At 41.4% G+C, this 26,360-nt stretch overlaps 1 protein-coding gene across 6 annotated transcripts in view; it reads left to right on the top strand.

The window, feature by feature from the left end:
* The window catches only part of inpp5b (inositol polyphosphate-5-phosphatase B), a 192,222-nt gene that overhangs the window by 121,919 nt on the left and 43,943 nt on the right, over positions 1-26,360 (top strand). For all 6 annotated transcript variants that reach the window (XM_073034325.1, XM_073034326.1, XM_073034323.1 and 3 more), the window contains 4 exons: positions 10,797-10,952; positions 15,556-15,657; positions 17,133-17,247; positions 20,285-20,401. In XM_073034325.1, coding sequence (XP_072890426.1) covers positions 10,797-10,952; positions 15,556-15,657; positions 17,133-17,247; positions 20,285-20,401 — 490 coding nt within the window. The remainder of the gene's footprint in view (positions 1-10,796; positions 10,953-15,555; positions 15,658-17,132; positions 17,248-20,284; positions 20,402-26,360) is intronic.

Genomic DNA, 26,360 nt, shown 5'->3' with positions numbered 1-26,360 from the left:
CTCTCTGTCAGCATGATGAATGTAATAATCTGTTTTTGGGATGGTGTTTACAACTATTCTGTAGATAGTTTGATCTTCCCATCATGGAATTCGGCTAAGCTATACATAAGAAAGAATGATATTATTACAGGCATTCTTAAAGAAAAAAACACCTGAATATTTTGTAAAATGTATAGTGAAAGATTTACATCGTGTGGAAGTTGATGCAGATGAAAATCACCAGTGGTTCCTTGTGACAAATATACTGAACTCACTTTGTATGACCGCCATCAGTTCACATGGGAGAGACATTTGTTGTATATTAACTGAATTCACTACCTGCAACAGTTATCTGGCAAAACTCTAGTGTGACTGATTGTCACATTCAGAATTTAGTTTACAGATTGCGAAAAGTGGTTTGTGATCTCAGTCAGGACAGGGAGCTTTATCTTCCTTCTAGCTTCATCATGGCCCAATTTAAAAAGAATAAAAATGAGATTGATATTGATTGGTTATGAATATTGTATTGGAATAAACTAAATATATACCTGTAGAACCTTACATGATAAATGTTTTGGAAGTCAAATTGTAGAAGAAGCTTTCACCTGCAACCCTCCCATCACCCTTCCCCCCCCCCAAAAAAAAAGTAGTCTCAGATGGTTTAAAATGCTCCAGTGTTGTTGAAAGAATAGACTTAAGTCACCAAAAAATACTTCCCAAAGTCAGTCTCCAAACTTCAAACAAAAGATGGATTATCAGAGAAACATCCTGTTATTTGTGCAACTTTGTTGTACGAAGTTTGGTTTTGTTGCATCACAACGGTAGCTGTATTTCAGTAAAGCATTTTGTCACCTTGTAAATTTGTGAATGATAATTTGCGAGGTGAATAACTTCTTCCTTCCCTCAAAGCAATGTAAATTGGAACAGTTTGAATGACTCAGAATTATAGTAATTTTAGGAGAATGAAATGTAGAGAACAATGCCTACTCAGATATTCTGTGGGCATTTTTATATATCAGTTCTCGGATGCATTACTTCTAAGTTATGAAAGTGGTTTGATTGCCCTTTTTGCATGTCTGATTGTGAAGGATGTTAGCAAGTTAGTTCGTAACCAGATACATTTGCAACCATTAGTGCAACTACTGCTAAAATTGTGACAGGGGGTAGTGTTTTTGCATTCCCCATTGGTGCCACACAAACCACTAACCTCAAAGAAAGCTGGATTTCCCCTTTATCAAAGTTTCTGCCATTTATCTGAGATCCGGCAATGTTGATGCCATCAGGTAGGTTGAGCTGTCAGTGTCTTTGATAAATTGTCACAGGTATAAACTAGGAACAAGTTAAAACCTAGGTGACCATCACTTTACAGAAAACAAAATAAGGATTGAAACATTCATGCATTTACAATAGAAGTTAACTACTGCAAGAAAATATTAAAAATTGCATTGATTTGGGATTCTTTGTTTTGAAACATTTGAATGATAATTTATAGAAGGTTAGTTTTTTGAGGCAATACACACAGGTAAAATAAAGATAAAGGTTTGCTTTATTTGTCACATGTACACCAAATCATTGAAATATGTCGTTTGCATCCAGTCAAATCAGTGAGGATTGTGTCAGGCAAGTGTGCACTGCTTCTGGCACTAACGTAGCATGCCCACAACCCTAACCCATAGGTCTTAGGAATGTGGGAGGAAACTGGAGCACCTGGCAGAAGCCCACTCTGTCATGGGGGGAACATACAAACCGGTTGCAGGCAGCAGCAGGAATTGAATTGAGTTCCGATGGGTGAACGCTGGCTGGCGCCGTACAGCAATGCATTAACTACTGTGAGACCCTGCTGCCGAAATGCATGCTTGGTATGGTATTTAAAATAAAATCGCATGCACATTATGCATTGGAAAAACATTAAACAGTGAAAATAGTTTGTATCAGTATCGTTCCAAACCAGCAAAGGTAAAAAAAAATAATTGCAGATGCGATGGGGAGAGAATCAGCACTAACGTTTCAGGTTGACCGTCTCATTATCCACTATACCAGCCTCTACATTCAAAAGAATATTCTGAACAATTTCTGTCATCTTCAGAGATTCCACCACTGACACGTCTTCCCCTCTCTTAACCTTTTAGTATTTAGTGGGGTCTGCTCCCCGGTGTTGGCTTCGATTCTGACCAACCACCACACCACACTTCCCTTTGCAGCTACAGGGCATGCAGTACTCACTCCTTCACCTCTTCCCTTCCCATCATCGAATGTCTCAAACAGTCCTTCCGGCTGAAGCAGCAATTTACCTGCGCTTCTTCCAAACTAACGTCCCACATTCAGCGTCCATACCGCGGTCTCTGCAACAGAGGCATCAAACGCAGATTGGACGATAGCTTTGTGAAGTGCCTACATTCAGTTCACAGCAACTTCCTGCCAGTTCAAATCTCTATCCCGCTCCCATACCAACCTTTCCATCTCATTGTTGTTTGAGGAGTGGTACCTCATGTTCTATCTTCACTGACACACTCTTGGTATAGCCTGGCCTCCTGGAAGGAGGGTATCAGGAAGGTCTTTGTCAGAACATTACAGTAGTATATAGTGGCCTGCAGTTTGGGGAAGTTTGCAGTGCCTTTGCCAGCTCCTGTGGGGTGAGGGAAAAGTAAATTGGGTATCTCATTAAGTATAGAGTTAGAGAAGATTTTGCAGAAATGAGCAATAGCAGTTAAGTTTGAATTCAACTTCTTAAAACTACTCCATCTGTTTCATGGTCTTGCATCCGTACGTGAGAATGGACTCTATGACTGCTATGAAGATCCTCTTTTTGAGCCCTCTGGTCAGGTTTGACCTCCAGATTGCCTTCATGTTGTTCACAGCCCTCCACGCCAACACCTTCCGTATCTTTATGTCCTTCTCCAAACTCATCATTCTTGACCCAAGGTACTTGAAGTCTAAGACTTTCTTAATGGTATCATTCTTTATGGTCTTGAGAGTACTTTTGTCGCAGTTGAACGCCATGTACTCTGTCTTTTTAGCATTTAGGTGAAGTCCAACTTTATTGCACTCAATTTCTGTTTTTGTCAGTAGCTGCTGTGCTTCCTCCATCTGGTCAGAGAGCAGGACTATGTCATCTGCAAAATCGAGATCTGTGAGCATAACTGGTCTGACCCTTTTGGTTCGTCCTGATTTTATGCTTAAAACTCCAAGCTTGTCATGATCTTTGGTAGCTTGACGTAGAGCGTAATCAAGGACGATTATAAAGATGTAGGGTGCTAGAGTGTCTCCTTGCAACACACCAGCTAGGAGCTCGAACACACCTGTTTCTCCTTCTGGTGATACAACTTTCGCCATGGTCTTGGTATAGCTAGACTCTATTGCTCTTAGTAGATGGTCTGGCACTCTGTAAGCTTTCACCAAGACCATGTGAAAGTCACTAGATGGTTGCTATTCACGAATGCTCCGGATGGCTCTTGACGTCAGCTGGCAACAGCACATGATGAACGTCGAGCCCTATGACGACCCACCGATGCTCACTATTAAAGTCGAGGTGAGAAGACTGCAACTAGCGGGGCACCGTCTACGCCACCCTGAGCTAACTACCAGCCTAGTCATCGCATGGGACCCAAGCATGGGAGGATGAACCCTGGGCGCCCTCCCAAGACTATGGTCAACACGCTCCTAGAAGATGGCGGTGCAGCTAATGTAGATGAACTGAACACTCTGATGAGGGAGGAGTAGAGAGTCTGTCATTGTGCCCGATGCCGGCCCCGTAGGCCTGAGTCGACGTAGTAGTAGTATCTGTTTCCGTTCCACATGTGATGTTACCTCAGCTTATAAGCATTTTCCACCTTTTCCGGTTTTGTTTCCACAGGGAATGGAGCATTTTTTTTCTTGCTCTGCATTTAGCAGCTTCTACAGACTTTTATTTATGGTTTTATATTGCTATATTTCTACACTATTCTTAGTTGGTGCGACTGTAATGAAACCCAATTTCCCTCGGGATCAATAAAGTATGTCTGCCTGTCTGTCTATCTATATCCGTTTGTCTGTCTTCTCATTTTCTAATTGCTCTCATTAACTCATTGATTGGATGGCCTTGCAGTTTATTCCCATGGTCACTCTCTCCAATGTTACCCTCGCAGAGACTTCCCCTCCCACAAACTTTAGTGAGCGTTGATCATCATCAGATTAAAGGGCTTACGACCAGAAATCTAAAGCAGAACTTCAAAATAGGAAACACTAGAACAAGAGACTTTGAAGATACTGGAAATCCGAAGGAACGTGCACAAAACACTGGAGGAACTCAGCAGGTCAGGCAGCCTCTACGGAGGGGAATAAACAGTCGATATTTCGGGCTGAGACCTTTCATTGAGAAACCTCAAATGCAGAGATAAAGTAAACCTGTAACAGGGCAATAGGTGATGGTTCAGGTACATTAAGTACAGACAGGATACTTTCCGACAAAAGGGAAGGCATAGAGGGACCAAAGCCACAGTGAAAGAGCAGTTACTGGCTGTCTTGAAATGCATGAAGATGGATAAGTTCCCGGAGGTTCACTAAGGTGCTGTGGGATGTTGGGGAAGAACTTGCCGGTACTCTGGCAGAGACTGATGCATCTTCATCAGCCATGGGTGAGGTATTGGAAGACAGGAGGGTGCCTGATGTTTTGCCTTTATTTAAAATGGCTGCAAGGACAAATCAGTGAACTATAAGCAGGTGAACCTTAACATCCCTGACAGGAAAATTGCTGGAAGAGATTCGGAGAGACAAACTGGAGATTTCCATTTAGAAAGGCAAAGATTAAGAAATATCAGGATGGCTTTATGTGCAGGAAATTATGTCTCATGGATTTGAGTTTCTTGAAGAGTTGGGGCTAGCTGGGTTGGCATGGACTCATGGGTCCATGTCCATGAAATTATGTCTCACGGATTTGAGTTTTTTTTTAAAACTTTTTTTATTGTGTTTTCAAGTAGTTACAGAATAAAAGTGTATGAAAAAGAAAATGTATGTTATCCATCCCCCCTCCCCTTAACCCCTCCCCCCTAACATCCCTATAGAAAAAAAAAGGAAGAAAGAAAGAAAAAAAAGGAATGCCTGGATATTGGAAGATCCCCACATGCTCCATGGAGTTCGTAATAACTTTAGTATATATATTTCTTTCTTTCCCCAAGTAACCAATTATTTCATCTTCGGAGCACCTATATATTTAATCCTATCTTTTGTAAATAAGGGCGCCAAATTTTCAAAAATGTTTCATATTTATCTCTTAAATTATAAGTAATTTTTTCAAGTGGAATACAGCCATAAATTTCTTTCTTCCAACGATCTATACTTAAATATGTTTCCGATTTCCAAGTAACTGCAATAGCCTTTTTGGCTACTGCCAATGCAATTTTTATAAATTCTTTCTGATATTTATTCAATTTGGATATCGGTTTTATCCCTTCAATATCACCTAGTAAAAGTAATATTGGATTATGTGGAAGTTGTATTCCAATAATTTGTTCCAATAAAACTCTTAAATTTGTCCAAAAAGGTTGAATTTTAGAACAAGACCAAGTAGAATGTAAAGAAGTACCAATTTCTTGGTTACATTGGAAACACAGATCAGATAAATTTGGGTTTAATTTATTTATTTTTTGTGGTGTAATATATAATTGATGTAAAAAATTGTATTGCACTAATCTTAATCGGACGTTTATTGTATTTGTCATACTCTCAAGACATAGTCTTGACCAATTTTTTTCTTCAATTTTAATATTCAAATCACTTTCCCATTTTTGTCTTGACTTATGGACTCCTTGTTTAATTGCCTGTTTTTGAATCAAATTATACATACAAGAGATAAATTTTTTAATCTTTCCTTTTTGAATTAAAGTTTCTATTTCATTGGATTTTGGTAATAACATTGTTTGACCTAATTTTTCTCTTAAATAAGCCCTTAGTTGAAAGTAACAAAAAAGAGTGTTGTTTGATACTTTATATTTATTCTTTAATTGATCGAATGACATTAATATACCTCCTTCAAAACAATCTCCTATATATCTAATCCCTTTTTGAAACCAGTTATATAAAAGTTGATTATCCATTGTAAAAGGAATAAGTCTATTTTGAATTAAAGATCTCTTTGCTAATAAGGATTTCTTTGTCTCATCGTCAACATTTATCTTATTCCATAAGTCAATCAAATGTTTTAATATAGGAGATTCTTTCTTTTCCCGTATCCATTTAGATTCCCATTTATATATAAAATCTTCTGGTGTGTTTTCTCCTATTTTATCTAGTTCTATTCTAATCCATGCCGGTTTATCTTTCTCAAAAAAAGATGCAATAAATCTAAGTTGATTTGCTTTATAATAATTCTTAAAATTTGGAAGTTGTAACCGTCCTAGCTCAAATTTCCATGTCAATTTTTCCAACGATATTCTTGACATCTTACCTTTCCAAAGAAACTTCCTCACATATTTATTTAGCTCTTGAAAAAACTTCTGGGGTAATTGTATTGGTAGTGATTGAAATAAGTATTGTAATCTAGGGAATATATTCATTTTTATGGTATTTACTCTACCTACTAATGTTATTGGTAATACCATCCATTTATCAAGATCTTCTTGAATTTTTTTCAATAGTGGTAGATAATTTAATTTGTATAAGTTCTTTATGTCATTATCAACTCTTATACCTAAATGTTTTATACCATTTGCCGGCCATCTAAATTGGGTTATTAATCGACATTGATTATAATCTCCTTTAGTAAGAGGTAAAATTTCACTTTTATCCCAATTTATTTTATAACCTGATATTTTCCCATATTCTTCTAATCTATAGGATAATTTACGCAATGAGTGCAATGGGTTTGTTAGATAAAGCAGAACATCATCAGCAAATAAGTTAATCTTGTATTCTTCTTGATTAACTCTGAAACCCTTAATATCTGGGTCCATTCTAATCAATTCAGCTAATGGCTCTATCGCCAACACAAATAAAGCAGGTGATAATGGACAACCTTGCCTAGTTGACCTTGTTAACTGAAATGGTGTTGAAATTTGACCATTTGTCACTACTTTAGCTTTGGGATTAGTATTTAAGGTTTTAATCCATTTTATAAAAGATACTCCTAATCCATATTTTTTCCAATACCTTAAATAAAAAATCCCATTCCAATCTATCAAATGCTTTTTCTGCATCTAAAGCAACTGCCACGCTCATTTCCTCCCTCTTTTGAGTTTCTTGAAGAGTTGGGGCTAGCTGGGTTGGCATAGACTCATTAGGTCGAAGAGCCTCTACCTGTGCTATGACTCTTGAGTTGACCTAGATGCAGGGGTTCCCAACCTGGGGTCCACAGACCCAACGGTTTATGGTGGAGGTCCATGGCATAAAAGAGGTTGGAAACCTCTGACCTAGAGGATTGATGATGATAGGGTGATAGATGCTGACATCAAGGCTATTGACAAGATCCTACATTGTAGGATGGTCCAGAAGGTTAGATAAGATGGATCGAGGGTGAGCTTGCCAGCTGAATGCAAAAGCCAGAAGTTGGTGGTAGATTCTTTTTCAGGTTGGAGACTAGTGGCCAGAGGGTGCAACAGGGATCTGTGCTGAGTCCCTATTGTTTGTCATCTGTATTAATGATTTGGATGAAAATTTAGGTGGCATACCCAATATGTTTGCAATTAGAGAAGGTTGTCAAAGGTTATACTTGAAAAGTTGTTCAGGCAGATTAAATTTAACTTAGACAAGTGTGAAGTGATGTATTTTGGAGTGTTAAATCCTGGCACAACATAAACAGTGAATGGTAGTGCCCTAGGGTGTGTTGAACACAGGGAGCTAGGGATATGCTGTAGTTTCCTGAAATGACGACGTGGATAAACAGAGTGGTGAAGAAGACGCATGGCATGTTTGACTTCATTGAGCAGGGCACTGAGTACAGGAGTACATCGGGCACACCATATTACATCCCAGAAGGTGTTGGTGAGTCTGCACTTGGAGTATTGTGTGCAGTTCTCATTCTGACACTACAGGAAAGGTGTGATGTTGGAGACAGTTTCGAAAAGATTCACAAAGACGTTGCCAGGACTGGAGTAAACACGAGGAAATCTGCAGATGCTGGAAATTCAAACAAAGCACACAAAATGCTGGTGGAACACGGCAGGCCAGGCAGCATCTATAGGGAGAAGCACTGTCGACGTTTCGGGCTGAGACCCTTCGTCTTCTCCCTATAGATGCTGCCTGGCCTGCTGTGTTCCACCAACATTTTGTGTGTGTTGCCAGGACTGGAGTCTCAAGTAGTTAGATAGGCTGAGACTGTTTCCCTTGGAGAGTAATCGGTTAAGGGATAACCTGATAGAAGTTTGTAGATAATTACAGTCCAATTTTCCAGGGTAGGATAGTCTAAACTATAAGGCCTAGGTTTAAGGTGGGAGAGGGTAATGGGTATATGGAACAAGCTGCCAGGGGTGGTAGAGGCAGGTACATTGGCAACATTTAACAAAGGGACATTTGGACAAGTATGCTGACAGGAAAGGTTACGAGCAAGGTTTCCCAGCCAGGGGTCCACAGACCCCTCAGTGAACGGTAAGGCTTCGTGGCATAAAAAAGATTGAGAACACCTGGTCTAGAAAGAGAGAGAGAGAGAGGGAGCAACAGACAATCTGCTGGAACAGCTTAACAAGTAGAGCAGCATCTTTGGGAGAAAAGGAATTTTTACCGTTCCAGGTTGAAGCCCTGCATGGTCAGTGTGGATGAGTTTGGCCCAAGGGCCTGTTTCCGTGCAGTATAACTCTATGACAGACTCTTTTTATGCCACGGTGCCTTACAATCAACTGAGGGGTCTGTGGGCCCCAGATCGGGAACCACTGCTTGATTTTATGATATCCTGCATTAGAGAATATAATAAAAATAATAAAGAAAGGGGTCTAAAGATTACTCCATCCTTTTTTCATGGTGTTAAAACAGCAGTAAGTGACATCCTAATAATCTTTACAAAAGTCACTTAAACAGTTGGAATGGGTGAGCAACACTTCATGTTCTACCTGAGTAGTCATCAACCTGATGATACGAAGACTGATTTCTCAAGATTCTGGTAACTACTCCCCTCTTCACCCCATCTCTTTTCTTTGTTTCTGTTTTCTCCCCATTTTGGAGGCCGTTTCACCCCTTTTGGCTGCCCTGCCCTTGTGACCTCCCCTCTGTCTCTCCACCTCCTTCTGATCATTCCACCGTCCCCACCTATCAGACTCCAGCCCTCTACCTCTTCCACCCATCATCTCGCAGCTTCTCACATTAGCTCCCGCCCACCCACCTTGCCTCTCACCTATCACCTGCCAGTTTGCACTCCCTCCATCTTCTAATTCCAGCGAATGCCCCATTTCCAGTGCACCCCCCCCCCCACCCCCACCGACACGTCGACTGTTTATCTTCTCTGTCGATCTGCCGAATTCCTCCGGCATTTTGTGGCTGTTGCTAGCAGAATGGTGTTATCAGCTTGTTCTTTTGTTAAGGGAAGTGGTCAAATTTAGTGCAGTACTCCCTGGTAACATGCTGCAGATTTGCTTATTCAACAGCGTGTCATCTGGCTGGCTGTACTTTGCAGCCAGCCGTCGAAGAGACGTGACATTTCAAAACCCTTCAGAGGGAGGGAGATATCGTAACTGAGTGAGAGGATGGAAGCTGGACAGGAAATTATCCCAAAGAGGTCAGAGGATGTTGGGCAGGTTTGCGAAGAATCTTGTTCATCATACAAGAGGCCCTCCCGGGATACAACCTGGTCCTCCCTACAAGTAGGGTGCAAGGAAAATCTCTGCAAGAGCATCGGGAATTGGGGGGGGGGGGGCAGGGAGTTTTAGGGGAAGATTGCAATGCCCTTGCCAGCTCTTGTTGGGTGAAGAAAAAGTACATGAGGTCTTCTCTCATTGAGTGTGGAGTCTTGTGAGATGCTGCAGGAATCAGCAGTAGCAATGAATGATGATGTAACTATAAACCTGAAAGCAACTGCGACCCAACAGAAAAACAGAGAGCTATGGGTAACCCAAGGTAATTTCTAAAGTACGTGTATGTTTGGCGCAGCATTGTGGGCCATAGGTTTTCTATGTTTCTATGCATAAGCAAAGTAATCTCTTTTGTAACATACACAACATGGCGGAGGAACTCAGCATGTCAGGTAGCATCTATGCAGCGGAGTTGGCAGTCGACATTTCGGGCCAAGACCCTTCATCGGGACACGTTGCTCTGGATTTTCAACATCTGCAGAATGTCTAGTGTGTATAGTCTCTGTTGTATTTGAGGTCTTGGATCACAGAGAGTGGGCCTGTGTTTTACAAGAAAAGATTTGCAAGAGCATTTCTGCAGATGGTGAATATTAACTGTAAATTCAGGCTGGGGAACATGGAACGCTCTCCTCGGAATGTAAACTGTTGAAGTTAGACTGTCATCGAGCAAGCTCTCAATGGGGGTGAACGGAGGAAATCTGCTTCCATTCAAGGATCGAGGGCACAGATTTAAAATGTTGGCCAAGAGGTACAAGAAGGACTTATTTTGATGAGCAAGGTTGGTGTAATATAAAATTCACTGACTAGGGGTGATGGACATGATCAGGAATTGGGAGGAAACAACTTCCAGATTTACAGGGAAAAGGGGCAAAATAGGACCGGGTAAGTTTTCTTAATAGCCCATTATTTGTGTTTCATAACCATTTTATAATTCTCTATCTTGCAGAGTGGAGCCTTAATGATACTCCAAATTAATTTATTTATATATATTTACCATAAATTGCATTTATATTCCATTCCACAATACAATAATGATCTGCATTAACTGTTGTGTTTCCATTCCTACAGTCCAGAAATAACTGATGACACCATCTACAACAGCAAGGTGACGGTTACAAGCAAAGGACACATCCTCAGTATACCACAGTTTGGACTGAGGGACAATTTAATCAAATCTGAGCTACTGAAGCGAGAAGAAAAGTACACATACATTCAAGATTTCAGGTTAGTTTAAATCCACAGTTTGTGTTATTATGTTAGCACTTCCTGAACAGACTCCACTTAGCAATTCATTGGGGCAATTCTTCTCGTGATCAGTGAGCAGCCCAAGTTTGCTAGACGTTGAATTATAAACCGATGACAACACAGAAGGGAACCATTTAACCCATTGAATCTCCACCAGTTCTGTATGAGCACCCCTCCCCTCAGCTTTGGAGATACTCTTAAATACTTATCCGGCTACTTTTGGAACACTACAATTGAATTTGCCCAACGGCTGCTGCATTCAAACCCCAAAGCACTGACTGTGCAAGATTATTTGTCATATCATTTTCGCTTCTTTAACCTGCCCATTCTCCATCCCTTTCGTTTTGGGATTTTTAAAAATCTCGTATCTGTACTTTTTGTAATTTACTTACATAATTAAGGTCCATCATGCTGGAATCAATTTGCAAAGTACTCTCTTTATGTTGCTTCACAATCTTTTGAGCAAAACGTAACATTTCAAGTGCCTCATCAAATTTCGTCAATCACTCACAAGAGGAAATCTGCTGGTGCTGGAAATCTGAGCAACACGTACACAAAATGCTGGAGGAACTCAGCGGGCCAGGAAGCGTCTGTGGAAAAAAGTAGTGCCGATGTTTTGGGCCGAGACCATTCGGCAGGACTGGAGGGAAAAAAAGCTGAGGCGTAAATTTAAAAGGTGGGGGGGGGGGGGAGGGGGAGAGAGAGAAACACAAGGTGAGAGGTGAAACCAGAAGGGTGAGGGGTGAAATAAAGAGCTGGGAAGTTGATTGGTGAAAGAGATACCAGGCTGGAGAAGGGGGAGTCTAATAGGAGAGGACAGAAGGGCATGGAAGAAAGAAAAGGGGGGAGGAGCACCAGAGGGAGGGATTGGCAGGCAATAAGGTGAGAGAGGGAAAAGGGGATGGGGTATGGTGAAGGAGGTGGGCGGAGGCATTACCGGAAGTTCGAGAAATCGATGTTCATGCCCATCAGGTTGGAGGCTACCCAGACGGAATACAAGGTGTTGTTTCTCCAACCTAATTGTGGCCTCATCACAACAGTGGAGGATGCCATGGGTAGACATAGCGGAATGGGAAATGGAATTAAAGTGGGTGGCCACCGGAAGATCCTGCTTTCTCTGGCTTACGGAGCATAGGTGCTTGGTGAAGCGGTCTCCCAATCTAAGGAGCTTCTGGCATGGCCTCCTGTGTATCTGAGAGACCCAGCGTTAGATTGAGAGACTAAGCACCTACACGGCATCCATCATTAGTGACCCCCATCACTCCAGACAAGCCCTCTTCTCACTGCTACCATCAGAGAGGAGGACCAGGAGCCTGAAGATACACGCTCAACATTTTAGGAACAACTTCTTCCTCTCTGCCAGCAGATTTCTGAAAGGACAATGAACCATGAACAATACCTCAGTATTTTTGTTTCCTCTCGCTTTGAACTACTTGGTTAAATTAGTTTTTGTGAATATTCAGCATGACATCTAAAACAAAGACAATCTTCTATAGATGTGTGGTGGAGAATATATTGACTGGCTGCACTACAGTCTGGTATGGAAACACCAATGCCCTTGAATGGAAATTCTTACAAAAAGTAGTGGATACAGCCCCCAGTCCATCACAGGTAAAATGTTCCCCACCATCGAGCACATCTACATGAAGGTTATCACAGGAAAGCAGCATCCATTATCAGGGAGCACCCCCACCACCCAAGTCATGCTTTCTTCTCACTGCTGCCATTAGGTAGCAGGTACAGGAGCCTCAGGTCACACGCCACCGTTTAGGAACAGTTATTACCCCTCAAATATCAGGCTCTTGAACCAATGGAGATAACTTCACTCAACTTCATTTGCCCAATTATTGAAATAGTCCCACAACCTGTGGACTCACTTTTAAGGGCTCTTCATCTCTTGTTCTCAATATTTGTTGCTTATTCATGTATTTATTATTTGAAATGTGAAGCTGTACGATGTTGTCTATAAACAAGGAATGGCCCATCTCAGCACATTTCAAATTATAGTCGGCGACTTTAACCTAACCTGTTTGAAGAAAATCTTGCCTAATTATCACCAGCCTGTAACCTGTTGCACCAGAGGTTCCTAACACACTACACCACTGCTACACCATGATAAGGAATTTGGCTGTACTCCTGCTACCTACATACAGACAGAGCCTAAAGAGCAAGGCTCCGGAGATCAAGACAACTAAGAGGTGGTTACAGTAGGCAGGATTGCCTTGAGTCAGTAGACTGGGCTGTGTTCATGAACTTATCTGAGGACCTGAGTGACTACACCAGGGTCGATACAGACTTTATTAAAACAGCTGTTTTAAAAGAGAGGAAACACCAAAATCATTCGGGTTTTTTCCCAATCAGAAGCCCTGGATGAACAATGAAATCTGGGGGCCTGCTAAGAATCAGATCAGAGGCATTCACGTCTGGAGATCAAGAATGCTACAAGAGGTGCAGGTATGATCTCCGGAAAGCCGTCTCACGGAGGAAGTGGAGATTCTGGAACAGACTGAAATCAATCTTGACAGCTGTGGCAGGGGTTAAATGCCATAACATCCAGCAAAACTAAATCTTGCGACATAGGGGACAGCAGAGCTTTGCTTCTGAATGAATCGATGCTTTCTATGCTCGCTTAGACCACAGAACATGGTGGAACCATCACGCACCCCCATGTCTCCTGGTGATCCTTTGGTCTCAGTATCTGAAGATGAAGTGCGAACTGCCTTCAAGAGAGTGAATCCAAGGAAAGCATCCGGTCTGGACAAAGTACCTGGCTGACCAACTGGCTGGTACATTCACAGATATCTTCAACCTCTCACTCCCACAATGTGTGATACACACCTGCTTTAAGCAGGCTTTAATCATACCTGTGCCCAAGAAGAGTGTGGTTACCTGCCTCAATGACTGTTGCCCAGTAGCACTTGCATCCTCAGTGGTGAGGTGTTTTGAGAGGCTGGTGTTGAAGCATATCAGCTCCTGTCTGAATGGCAACTTGGATCCACTCCAGTTTGCCTACCAAAGCCTATCTATGGCAGATACCATCTTGTTGGCTCTTCGTTCAACCTTGGAACATCTGGACAACAAAGGTGCATACATCAGGATGCTATTTATCGATTACAGCTCAGCATTTAATGCCATCTTGTTATTTTATGCTCATTATTTATTGCTGTTTGTTTATATTTACATTTTCACAGTTTGTTTATAGTTCCTGATGTTTGCAGTTTACAATTACTGTTCTATAGATTTTCTAAGTATATCCATAGAAAAAGAATCTCAGGGTTGTACATGATGATATGTATGTACTCATAATGAATTTTGCTTTGAATTGTACTTGCACAAGTTGTGTCTTTTGCACACCGGTTGAAAGCACAAGTCGGTGTGGTCTTCCATTGATTCTATTATGGATTTATTGATTTATTGATTCTATTATGGATTTATTGATTTATTGATTATATTATGGATTTATTGAGTGTGCCCGCAAGAAAATGAATTTCAGGGTTGTTTATGGTGACATACCTGTACTTTGATAATAAATTTACTTTGTACTTTGAGGGTATTGCAATTTATAGATTTTATTGTGTATTGTAATGTACTACTCCCACCAAACAACAACTTCCACAACGTTAGACCTGACTGAATTTGGCTTTAATGAATCTGTGTTGATTTCATCTGCTGAATCCAACTGTGACCAGGTATCTGATGATTTTTCCATAGTCCACACCAATTACCAGTAGCAGATTAAAAGATTTTTATTTCTTTTATTGGAGACAGTAGGATTTGGGGGGGATAAACAGGCAAGTAATGAATGACATCAACGTGGGATTAGTTTAGAGATGTACTTAATGGTTGATAACATACTTGGTGGGTCAAAAGGTCAGTTTCTTTACTGAATGACTAATTCTATTTTGAGATAACTTTACTGAATGACAGATCCTATTCGGAGATAATGTTATTTTGCAGAGTATTTTGGAAAGATGTAGTTGTGTGTATGGTATTCTGCACTGTTTGTGCAGAGCCGACAGTGTGTTGACTTGTCCTGTTCCTAGCAGAAAGCACAAATGGACCTGTTGCCATTCTGATGGTATGGGTGCATTGGCATGTTTTAATAGTCAGCGTGGTGGCTATTTCCCAGTGCGGGAGCAAGATGATTCCACTGAATTTATAACCTCCTTGGGAAAGTTGCAGGTCAGAGCCGAGGCCCTCTTGGGCACATGGAAGCTGACTGTAAGGTGGACAAACTGACACCTATGCTCAATTGCTTACCCCTGATAAGAAAAGCTTCTGTGTTATAGAGATAACTTCTATTAGGCCATCAAAAGCGATTCCTCATGAGGAAAAGTAAGATAACATGCGTTACAACTTCCAGGGTTTCCTTCAGTCAGACACATAGTGCAACTAAAGCATTAGCTACAAACACATAGTCTGTAACCAAAACTCACTTGCTGATGCTTCGTTTGCCTGTGAGTTAACCATCTATTACTGTACTTGCATTAAATGGAAGATAATGGAAAAAGTATGTTCACCCATTTATACTATGCTGTTATTCAGCTTTTGGCTTTCAAGCTTTTGTTTGTGTTTTGTTCAGAATTTTTGTAGGAACATACAATGTGAATGGCAAGCCTCCAAAGCAGGATCTGAAGCCTTGGCTAAGCTGCGATGATGAACCACCTGATATCTACTGTGTTGGGTAAGTCTGCAGCCCGACTAATTCACTCCTCTTTCAGTCTGAATTTCCAGTTCTGTGGCTTCCTCTAATGATTCTGAAATGCATCGATAAGCCTAGCGTTATCGGAGCTCAGTTCCAGACTCTATCCCAAAATTGGTGATATATTGCAATTTCTAAAGGGTGGAATAGAAGGAAGCTTTGAACTCTTAACGCTTTAGAGTTTGAAAGGTTAAGTGAGCAAGGTCTTTCCTCTTTGGAGTGAAGGAGGATGAGTAGTGACTTGTTAGAGGTAGTAAGAGACGAAGATCAAGTGGACAGCCAGAGCGATTTTTCCCCAGGATGGGAAAAGCTAATATGAGGGGGCATAATTTTAAGGTGACTGGAGGAAACTATGGGAGGGGGGAGTTGTCAGAGGTAAGTGTTTTTCACACAGAGAGTGATGGATGTGTGAAACACACTGACGGGTGCTGGTGGAGGCAGATATATCAGGGATATTCAAGAAACTTTTAGATAAGCACCTTGATTATAGAAAAGTGCAGGGCTATACAGGAGGAAAAGGTTAAATTGATCTTAGAGTAGGTTAAAAGGTCAGCCCACATCGTGGACCGGAGATCCTTTACTGTGCTATGTTCTACATTGCAACTGAAGCGTTAAACAATTATTATGCACAAAGTCTGGTTCAGTTGAACCTCATAACAGAAGCATTGTGGCTGAGAAATCCCAGTCATCCAAACAGGCATTCCAGTTGAGTGCTGAGTGTTTTTCTTGGCTGTGAGTCTCCCCACTGCAAACATCAGAGCGATCAAGGGGGCTCAGCCTTAGTTATTACTAAAGTTGCTTTATACTTCAACACAATAGGAAGTGTGCCTGCCATGATTAACTGTGGCTGGGATGAGCACGCCCGCTGTTCAGCATGGGCTGTAGTTGCCAAGGAGATTAAGTAGGCGGGAAGGGCGTGGTAGTTTTCATTTTTAAAAGAAAAGGTAGAGCAAGAAAGGGTAGTCCTTAAAGAGGATCAGTGCTTGGGATGGGACAGCGAACAAGGAAAATTGGGTGGGAAAGAACGATATTGGAGCCTCCTTTGCAGCCTCGGAGCAGGTTGGATGATTGAGGAGGGGGAATTAATGGACAGGTGCTGTAATTACTTATTACCTCTCGTGGTAATAGATGGGATTTTTGAACTCTTAACAAGTTAAAGAGTTCTACTCCTGTACCTAATAAAGTGGCCACTGAGTGTATTTTGTAGTTTATAGCCATGCTGAAAATCCTAAACTTGGCACTGAAGTGTACACCACGGACACTTACATGGACTTAGCTTAAGAACTAAATTGATGCTTCCTATGATGTGTCGCTGTTAACCATGACTAAGTTATTTAAAGTACTTGGGAATAAACACTGTGCTATCCAAACCTCTTTGGAGGAATGATGCTGACTTCTTACTGACGTTCTGATTAGCAAAAGGGTAAGGTGAGCTTTTCGTTGCTTCTTCTTACAAGTTTTCAAGAAATTGACCTGAGCAAGGAAGCATTTCTTTTTAATGATACTCCAAAGGAAGAGGAGTGGTTCGTGGCTGTGTCTGAAAGTCTTCATCCGTCAGCCACATATGCAAAGGTACGGTTATTGTCTTCTCTTAATGCAGCTCTGTTGGGACAGTACAATATAATTATTGCAGTAACATGGCAAAAAATAAAATTGTTTGAGCAAGTAGCCCTATCTTTGTGGCTCTGTGTGGATGAAAATTGCTTTCTCCCCCCTTTGTCAGGAACAATTTCTGGATCCAATCATGTCACTCTACAAATTCTTTCTTTCGCAGTTTTGAAGTTCACTGTTCAGTGTTTCCTGTGATTAATGAAAAAATTGTGTAACTTAGTTTCCAAGTTGGCCTTGGAACCTGAGCAACTCTCAGGCGATTTAAACAGGGCAGGTTACCTGGAGTTTATTACATTTTGTGTTTTTTCCATTCTCCTCCTTTTCTGTATGGAGTCATTCACCAGATTTATCCAAAAGCATGTTGTCATTTTCCAGGGATGCACACAATCCTCTTTCTAGCTCACCAGCCTTTTTCTCTTAAGTTGGCAGTCTGATTATCCAGTTTCCAGTACTGCAGCCAAATTTTCATCCTGAGAAGACCAAAGCTGTCTTGTATCAGCTTGAAACTCTGCTTCCTATAACACTGATATCAAATGAATATTAAGATTTTTGTTTGACCAATCTCTATGACTAGCTCCCACCACACCTATAATGTTCACCATTTGTGGCCTTCTGTCGTAACTCTCATCCATAAAATTGATACCTTTTAGAGGTGAGTGTAACGAAGTAATTTTAGCTAGTCTTTATCATTCCATCATCTTCAGACAGAAGGTCATCCAAGACACTGAACCTTCTTTCCTATCTTGCTGTGAGTGCTGTTCACTCAACATTTCTGTGTATGCTGACCTACTGTACACTGGGTAATGTTTGATCATTGCAGAATCTTTCTTTGACCTCTCCTCTTTCTGTCTGTTATATCCAGATCATGCTGTGAGCTCTCATAGCCTTCCTCGCAGTCCACTACACCCCTAATCTTGGTGTCATCTGCAAATTTGCTGATCTAGTTAACCACATTGTCTTTCAGATCATTGATATAGATGACAAACAGCAACAGACTCAGCACCGATCCCTGCAGCACTCCACTAGATACAGGCCTCCAGTCAGAGAGGCAACTATCTACTACCACTCTCTGGCTTCTCCCACAAAGCCAATGTCTAATCCAATTTACTATGTCTTCTTGAATGCCAAGTGACTGAATTTTCCTGACCTACCTCACACGTGAGTCCTTGTCAAAGACCTTGCTGAAGTCCATGTAGACAACATCCACTGTCTTGCCATCAAAGGTTCATTTTAATGTCAGAGAAATGTATGCAATATACATCCTGAAATGCTTTTACTTTGCAAAACATTGCCTTCATAAATTTTCCTAGTAACTTCCTCGGAAAAACTCTCTAAGATTGGCTAGACAAGACCTATCATGCACAAAGCCATGATGACTATTCCTAATCAGTCCCTGTCTATCCAAGTATTTATAAATCTGGGCCCTTAGAATACCTTCCAATCAATTTCCCACTACTGATGTCAGACTCATAGGCCTATAATTTTCTGGTTTAGTTTTAGAGCCTTTCCTAAACAGCAGAATAGCTATCCTTCAATCCTGCATCTCACCATGGCTAAGAATGTTTTGAATATCTCTGCTGGGGTCCCTGCAATTTCTGCACTTGCATCCTACAAGGTTACCGTATTATGCCCTGGCGGTTTATCCACCCGCTTTTTGCCTCAAGACCCAAAGACCTCCTCTGTGATCAGTACAGGGTTGATTACCTTGCTTCTGCTTGGCCTCGTGTCCATCTCCTGAGTAAATACAGTTGTAAAATATCCATTTAATATCTCCCCCATTTCTTTTGACTACGCACATAGATTACCCTTCTGATCTTTCTGCGGACCAGTTTTATCCCTTGCTCTCCTTTTGCTCTGAATGTATCTGTAGAATCCCCCCAGGATTCCCCTTTACCTTCTCTGCTAGATCAACCTCATGCCTTCTTTTAGCCTACCTGATTTCCTTCTTAAGTGTCCACTTGCATTTCTTGTATTCCTCAAGTACCTTGTTTGTTCCTACCTGCTATACACCTTATTTTTTTTTACCTCAACTAGGCCTCAACATCTTTGGGAAATCGATGTTCCTTAAACCTGTTATCCTTGCCTTTTATTCTGACAGTCTCAAAGTTTCACTTTTGAAGGCATTCCACTTACCAAGTACATGATTGCCAGAAAGCGGCCTGTCCCACTCCACACCTGCCAGATCCTTTCCGATACCATCAGAATTGGCCTTTTTCCAATTTAGAACCTCAACCCAAGGACCAAACCTATCCTCCTCCATAGTTAACTTGAAACCAATGGCATTATGATCATTAGGTACAAAGTGTTCCCCTACACAAACTTCTATCCCTTGCCCTGTCTCGTTTCCTAATAAGACTCTCTAGTTGTACTCTGCATTTGGAACTTCTATGTACAGATTAAGGAAACACTTTCCTATCCAGCTCCTTTGTAATATGGGAGTCTTAGTCAATATGTGGAATGTTAAAATCACCAACTATCACAACTTTATTTTTCTTACACCGGTCTGTGATCTCTCTGCAAATTTGCTCCTCTAATTCCCATTGGCTGATGGGTGATCTATAATATGATCCCATTAACATGGTCATACCTTTCTTAATCCTCAGTTTCACCCATAAAGCCTCACTAGACGAGCTGTACAGTCTGTCCTGTCTGAGCACTGCTATAACATTTTCCCTGACTAGTAATGCCACCCCACCCCCTTTAATCCCTCCCACTATATCTCATCTAACACAAGGGAAACCCTTAACATTAAACTGTCAGCCAAGTCTTGCTAATGGCAACAGTGTCATAATTCCAGGTGTGCTGAGTTCATTTGCCTTCCCTACAATACTCCTGGCAGTAAAATACATGCAAAGTGAGTCCCACCATGCTCAAACTTTTGATTCCTAGTATGTCGGCTTAACAACATGTTTCTCCACTGACATCTCTGGCACTCTGGTCCCCATCCCCCCCTGCAACACTAGATTAAGCTCCTCTGTGCTTATGCCTTGTATTTCAGATCAAGCTCGTGCGCCTGGTTGGAATGATGCTAATATTATACGTGAGGAAAGAACATGCTGCGTTTGTTTCAGAAGTGGAAGTTGAAACAGTAGGAACTGGCATAATGGGAAGAATGGTAAGGTAGATTGGTGGGAGGGTGAAAATCAAGGAATGCTCTTTATTTGCTGCATTTATCAGATGTACCATTTATGGAGAAACTGTTGCAGTGCTGTTAAAAATGGCAACTAGTTCTCTATGCAAAACATAGAAGTTGTAAACCAGTCTTATTTCAAGATATCTCATCAGTGCTGCACAGACCTTGGTCAGACACAAAGTGGAGCTCTGGACGCTGGTTTAGATTCCAGATTCCTCATGGAAAAGGTATAATGAAGATCTTTAGGAACAATACAAGGGTTTAAAGATGCATTTTATAAGGAAGGGTTATGTGCTGTTTGAGAGGGAGAATAATGCATCTAAACCTAGCAGTTTAAACGTAAATCAGGACAACTTTGAAGGCACAAAAAACAGAACTCGCTGAAATGAAATGGCAGATTAGATTGAGGTTTCCATCAGTTGAGATGCAGGGGCAGACATTTAAGGGGATTTTTCAGATACACAGGATTGATGCGCTCTAATGTGAAAGGAAAATTCCAAGGGGAAGATCTCCAGTTTGTGGTGACAAAGTTAAAGTTAGTATCAGATTTACACAGAAGCGCACAAAAATGGATGGCAGGTTGGAAAAATTGGAAAATTTTAATAAATAGCAGAGTAAACAAAATGAGCATTGGTCCTATAGAGAGAGTGCCTCAGGAATTCATAATGAAAAATGAGATAGTGAAAAAAATTAAACAGTAATAATTTTACTATTAGAGATACAAGTAATATTCTGGATTTAGTGTAAATCCGAATTGGAAGATAAAGGAGAACTCTAGGAAAATTACAATCACTAGGCAGCATGTTGAGTAAATTGTTGGAACTGTTGTCTGACAAACCACCTGTGAACGTCATGAACTTCGTCTTGGGGATAAAATGAAGGGATGATAAAACAGTTGATGCATCAGTTTTAATTTTCTTGAACTCCCAAGAGTCAGAAAAGTTTCTGTCAGATTGGAAAATATCAAGAGTAACTTCTTTGTTTAAAAAAGAGATAAAAGCCGAAATTTGCAAGCAAATTGGCTTAATATCTGTCATATGGAATAAGTAAAAATCCATTGTTAAAGTTGTTACAGCAGGGAAATAGAAAATTCTGGGTAATACAGTCAGCATGGTTTTGTGATAAAGAAATCATGCTTGGCCATTTTCTGAAATTCTTTGGAAAAAATAGTGTACTGCAAATGTAGATTTATATTTATACAGCAGATATAATATTGAAATTTGTTAATAGAAATAATATAGCTCATGACCATGATGTTTCCTTGGTGATTCTAAGTTAAATTCTCTTCAATAAATAAATCTAGCTTGTGTATATTTATCTACTTATTTATTGATTGAATGAGATGCAGTGTATCTCTTTTCAGAGATTTGAGCTAATTTAACCCTTCCCTAATCAGAGGATAAATTACAGTGAGTAATTTATGTCAGTAGTTTATGTCAGTAATTTATTTTAAGCCAGTATGTCTTCAGACTGTGGGAGGAAACTGGAGCGCCTGGAGGAAACCCGCATGGTCACTGGGAGAACATACAAACTCCTTACACTCAGCAGGGGTGTCAAACTCATTTTAGGTCACGGGCCGGATTGAGCAAAATGCAGCTTCATGCGGGCCGGATCAGTCGGACGCGTGTGAACGCAGCTTTCATTGCCTCCGTTTTTTCAGCCTGCTCTTATGTGTCTCAGTCTCTGCTATAACTACAAAGTGTTTCACTTTACAAATTCCGTTTCTTATGAAGAAGACTGCCGAATAAACACTAAAAACCCTGAAAACCTGGTACCTGAATAAACTCAGCATTAGCCATATCATACGCCATAGGCGCTTCGATTACTGGGGCCAGCTTTAAGAGTAATTAGATATTATCTCGCGGGCCAAAGAGAATTCCACCCGCGGGCCTTGAGTTTAACATATATGCCTTACAGGCAGCAGCGGGAATTGAACCCAGGTCGCTGGCACTGTAAAGCATTGTGCTAACCACTACGCTATCGTGCCGCCCTAATTTGTAGCTATGGTATATCATCTAAATAGACGCAGTATATTAAAAAGAAGAAGACAGCAGCAGTGCGGTCTTTGAGGAGGTCAGACTGCTTGGCATTTTGCAGGTGCCAGCGAGCTCTGTAGTGCACGTGCTAGTGGAATTTATCTTTGCCTGGCATGAGGCACTTCTGTGACAGCTTCATAGGTTCTCATCGTCCATTTTAACAGTAACTAATAATCCTGCTATCAGTGTGATAGTTTGTTTGTTCACAATAGAAACCCAAGATCATTACAATCACACGTTCATTTTTAGAGCTCTGGTTTGATGGGGGTTTTTTTTTGGTGTGAATCTAAAACAGACTTCTTCCTCTGAATGTGGGTCGCAGTGAGTCATGTGGTTCTAGTGGCTGCCACACTGGATTTTAATGCATTGTTTTTATTAGTCCATGCACCTCGCTCTCTCAACAACCATCGCTTCAGTCCCCCTCTTGCAATATTGACAAACGCAGACCTTATACCTGAGCTGGTCTGTTAGCCCAGAGGTGTTGACAGCACCTGGCTTAGGTTACCGACCCAAAGATCAATAAGTTACAACTGGCTTGTGCTACTCATACCTGTAACTCTTCCTGTAAATCATAAAAGAAAGAGCACACACTCTAATTATCACATTGTAATGCAACTTCCTTTTATTGTGGTCCTTTGTGTAACGGGAATAGGCAGCTCTGCCCATCTTCCTCTTGTTCGTATGACAATAGACAGTAGGTGCAGGAGTAGGCCCTTCGGCCCTTCTAGCCAGCACCGCCATTCACTGTGATCATGGCTGATCATACACAATCAGTACCCCGTTCCTGACCTCTCCCCATATCCCTTGACCCCGCTATCTATAAGAGCTCTATCTAACTCTCTCTTGAAAGCTCCCAGAGACTTCGACTTCAATGCCTTCTGGGGCAGAGCATTCCACATATCCACCACTCTCTGGGTGAAAAAGTTTTTCTGCATCTCAGTTCTAAATGGCCTACCCCTTATTCTTAAACTGTGGCCTCTAGTTCTGGACTCACCCATCAGCGGGAACATGCTTCCTGCCTCCAGTGTGTCCAATCCCTTAATAATCTTATATGTTTCAATCAGATCCACTCTCATCCTTCTAAATTCCAGTGTATACAAGCCCAGTCGCTCCAATCTTTCAACATATGACAGTCCCACCATTCTGGGAATTAACTTTGTGAACCTACGCTGCACTCCCTCAATAGCAAGAATGTCCTTCCTCAAATTTGGAGACCAAAACTGCACACAATACTCCAGGTGTGGTCTCACCAGGGCCCTGTACAGCTGCAGAAGGGCCTCTTTACTCCTATACTCAATTCCTCTTGTTATAAAAGCCAGCATGCCATTAGCTTTCTTCACTGCCTGCTGTACCTGCATGCTTGCTATCATTGACTGATGTACAAGAACACCTAGATCTCGTTGTACTTCCCCTTTTCCTAACTTGACTCCATTTAGATAGTAATCTGCCTTCCTGTTCTTGCCACCAAAGTGGATAACCTCACATTTATCCACATTAAACTGCATCTGACATACATTTGCCCACTCACCCAACCTGACCAAGTCACCCTGCATTCTCATAACATCTTCCTGACATTTCACACTGCCACCCAGCTTTGTGTCATCAGCAAATTTGCTAATGTTACTTTTAATCCCTTCATCTAAATCAAACCAAACCAAGGAGATGGTGGTGGACTTTAGGAGATCTAGGCCTCATATGGAGCCAGTGATCATTAATGGAGAATGTGTGGAGCAGGTTAAGACCTACAAGTATCTGGGAGTACAGTTAGACGAGAAGCTAGACTGGACTGCCAACACAGATGCCTTGTGCAGGAAGGCACAGAGTCGACTGTACTTCCTTAGAAGGTTGGCGTCATTCAATGTCTGTAGTGAGATGCTGAAGATGTTCTATAGGTCAGTTGTGGAGAGCGCCCTCTTCTTTGTGGTGGCGTGTTGGGGAGGAAGCATTAAGAAGAGGGACGCCTCACGTCTTAATAAGCTGGTAAGGAAGGCGGGCTCTGTCGTGGGCAAAGTACTAGAGAGTTTAACATCGGTAGCTGAGCGAAGGGCGCTGAGTAGGCTATGATCAATTATGGAAAACTCTGAACATCCTCTACATAGCACCATCCAGAGACAGAGAAGCAGTTTCAGCGACAGGTTACTATCGATGCAATGCTCCTCAGACAGGATGAAGAGGTCAATACTCCCCAATGCCATTAGGCTTTACAATTCTACCGCCAGGACTTAAGAACTTTTTTTTAAAAGCTATTATTAATGCTTTTTGAGATAGTGATTTAGATGCATATCATTTTTTACTGAGTTAAGTATTGTATGTAATTAGTTTTGCTACAACAAGTGTATGGGACATTGGAAAAAAGTTGAATTTCCCCATGGGGATGAATAAAGTATCTATCTATCTATCTAAATCATTAATGTATATTGTAAACAGCTATGGTCCCAGCACCGAACCTTGCGGTACCCCACTGGTCACAGCCTGCCATTCCGAAAGGGACCCGTTAATCACTACTCTGTTTCCTGTCAGCCAGCCAATTTTCAATCCATGTCCGTACTCTGCCCCCAATCCCGTGTGCCCTAATTTTGCCCACTAATCTCCTATGTGGGACTTTATCAAAAGCTTTCTGGAAGTCCAGGTACACTACATCCACTGGCTCTCCCTTGTCCATTTTCGTAGTTACATCCTCAAAAAACTCCAGAAGATTAGTCAAGCATGATTTTCCCTTCATAAATCCATGCTGACTTGGACTGATCCTTCTACTGCTATCCAAATGTGTCGAAATTTCCTCTTTTATAATTGACTCCAGCATCTTTCCCACCACTGACGTCAGGCTAACCGGTCTATAATTCCCTGTTTTCTCTCTCCCTCCTTTCTTGAAAAGTGGGACAACATTAGCCACCCTCCAATCAGCAGGAACTGTTCCTGAATCTATAGAACATTGGAAAATGATTACCAATGCGTCCACGATTTCTAGAGCCACCTCTTTAAGTACCCTGGGATGCAGACCATCAGGTCCCAGGGACTTATCAGCCTTCAGACTCAACAGTCTATCCAACACCGTTTCTTGCCTAATATAAATTTCCTTCAGTTCATCCATTACCCTAGCTCCTTTGGCCACTATTACATCTGGGAGATTGTTTGTGTCTTCCCTAGTGAAGACAGATCCAAAGTACCTGTTCAACTCATCTGCCATTTCCTTGTTCCCCATAATAAATTCACCCGCTTCTGTCTTTAATGGCCCAATTTTGGTCTTAACTATTTTTTTGCTATTCACATACCCAAAGAAGCTTTTACTATCCTCCTTTATATTCTTGGCTAGTTTACCTTCGTGCCTCATTTTTTCTTGGCATATTGCCTTTTTTGTTATCTTCTGTTGCTCTTTAAAAGCTTCCCAGTCCTCCGGTTTCCCACTCATCTTTGCTATGTTATACTTCTTCTCTTTTATTTTTATACTGCCCTTTACTTCCCTCGTCAGCCACGGCCGCCCCTTACTCCCCTTAGGATCTTTCCTCCTCTTTGGAATGAACCGATCCTGCACCTTCTGCATTATTCCCAGAAATACCTGCCATTGTTGTTCCACTGTCTTCCCTGCTAGGGTATTGTTCCATTGAACTTTGGCCAGCTCCTCCCTCATAGCTCCACAGTTCCCTTTGTTCCACTGTAATACTGACACATCCGATTTTCCCTTCTCGTTCTCAAATTGTAGTGTGTTTTGGCTCAGTTACAACCACTTCGTAGCGCAGGCATGGTGTGGAATCGCTGACTGCATAAACGCTGCAAGTTGGCCTCAATAGCAAGAGAATTTGACAACGGGAACCAGGGTGGGCCAGGCACAGCAAGACTGTCGGGTGCAGTTTCATTTTGATTACTTCAAAAACAGTGAGGTTACCACAGAGAGTAATAAATATTCA

Source organism: Hemitrygon akajei, chromosome 32 (assembly GCF_048418815.1).
Source record: "Hemitrygon akajei chromosome 32, sHemAka1.3, whole genome shotgun sequence".
Taxonomy (NCBI): Eukaryota; Metazoa; Chordata; class Chondrichthyes; order Myliobatiformes; family Dasyatidae; genus Hemitrygon; species Hemitrygon akajei.
This window is presented reverse-complemented; position numbering and strand designations above follow the sequence as displayed.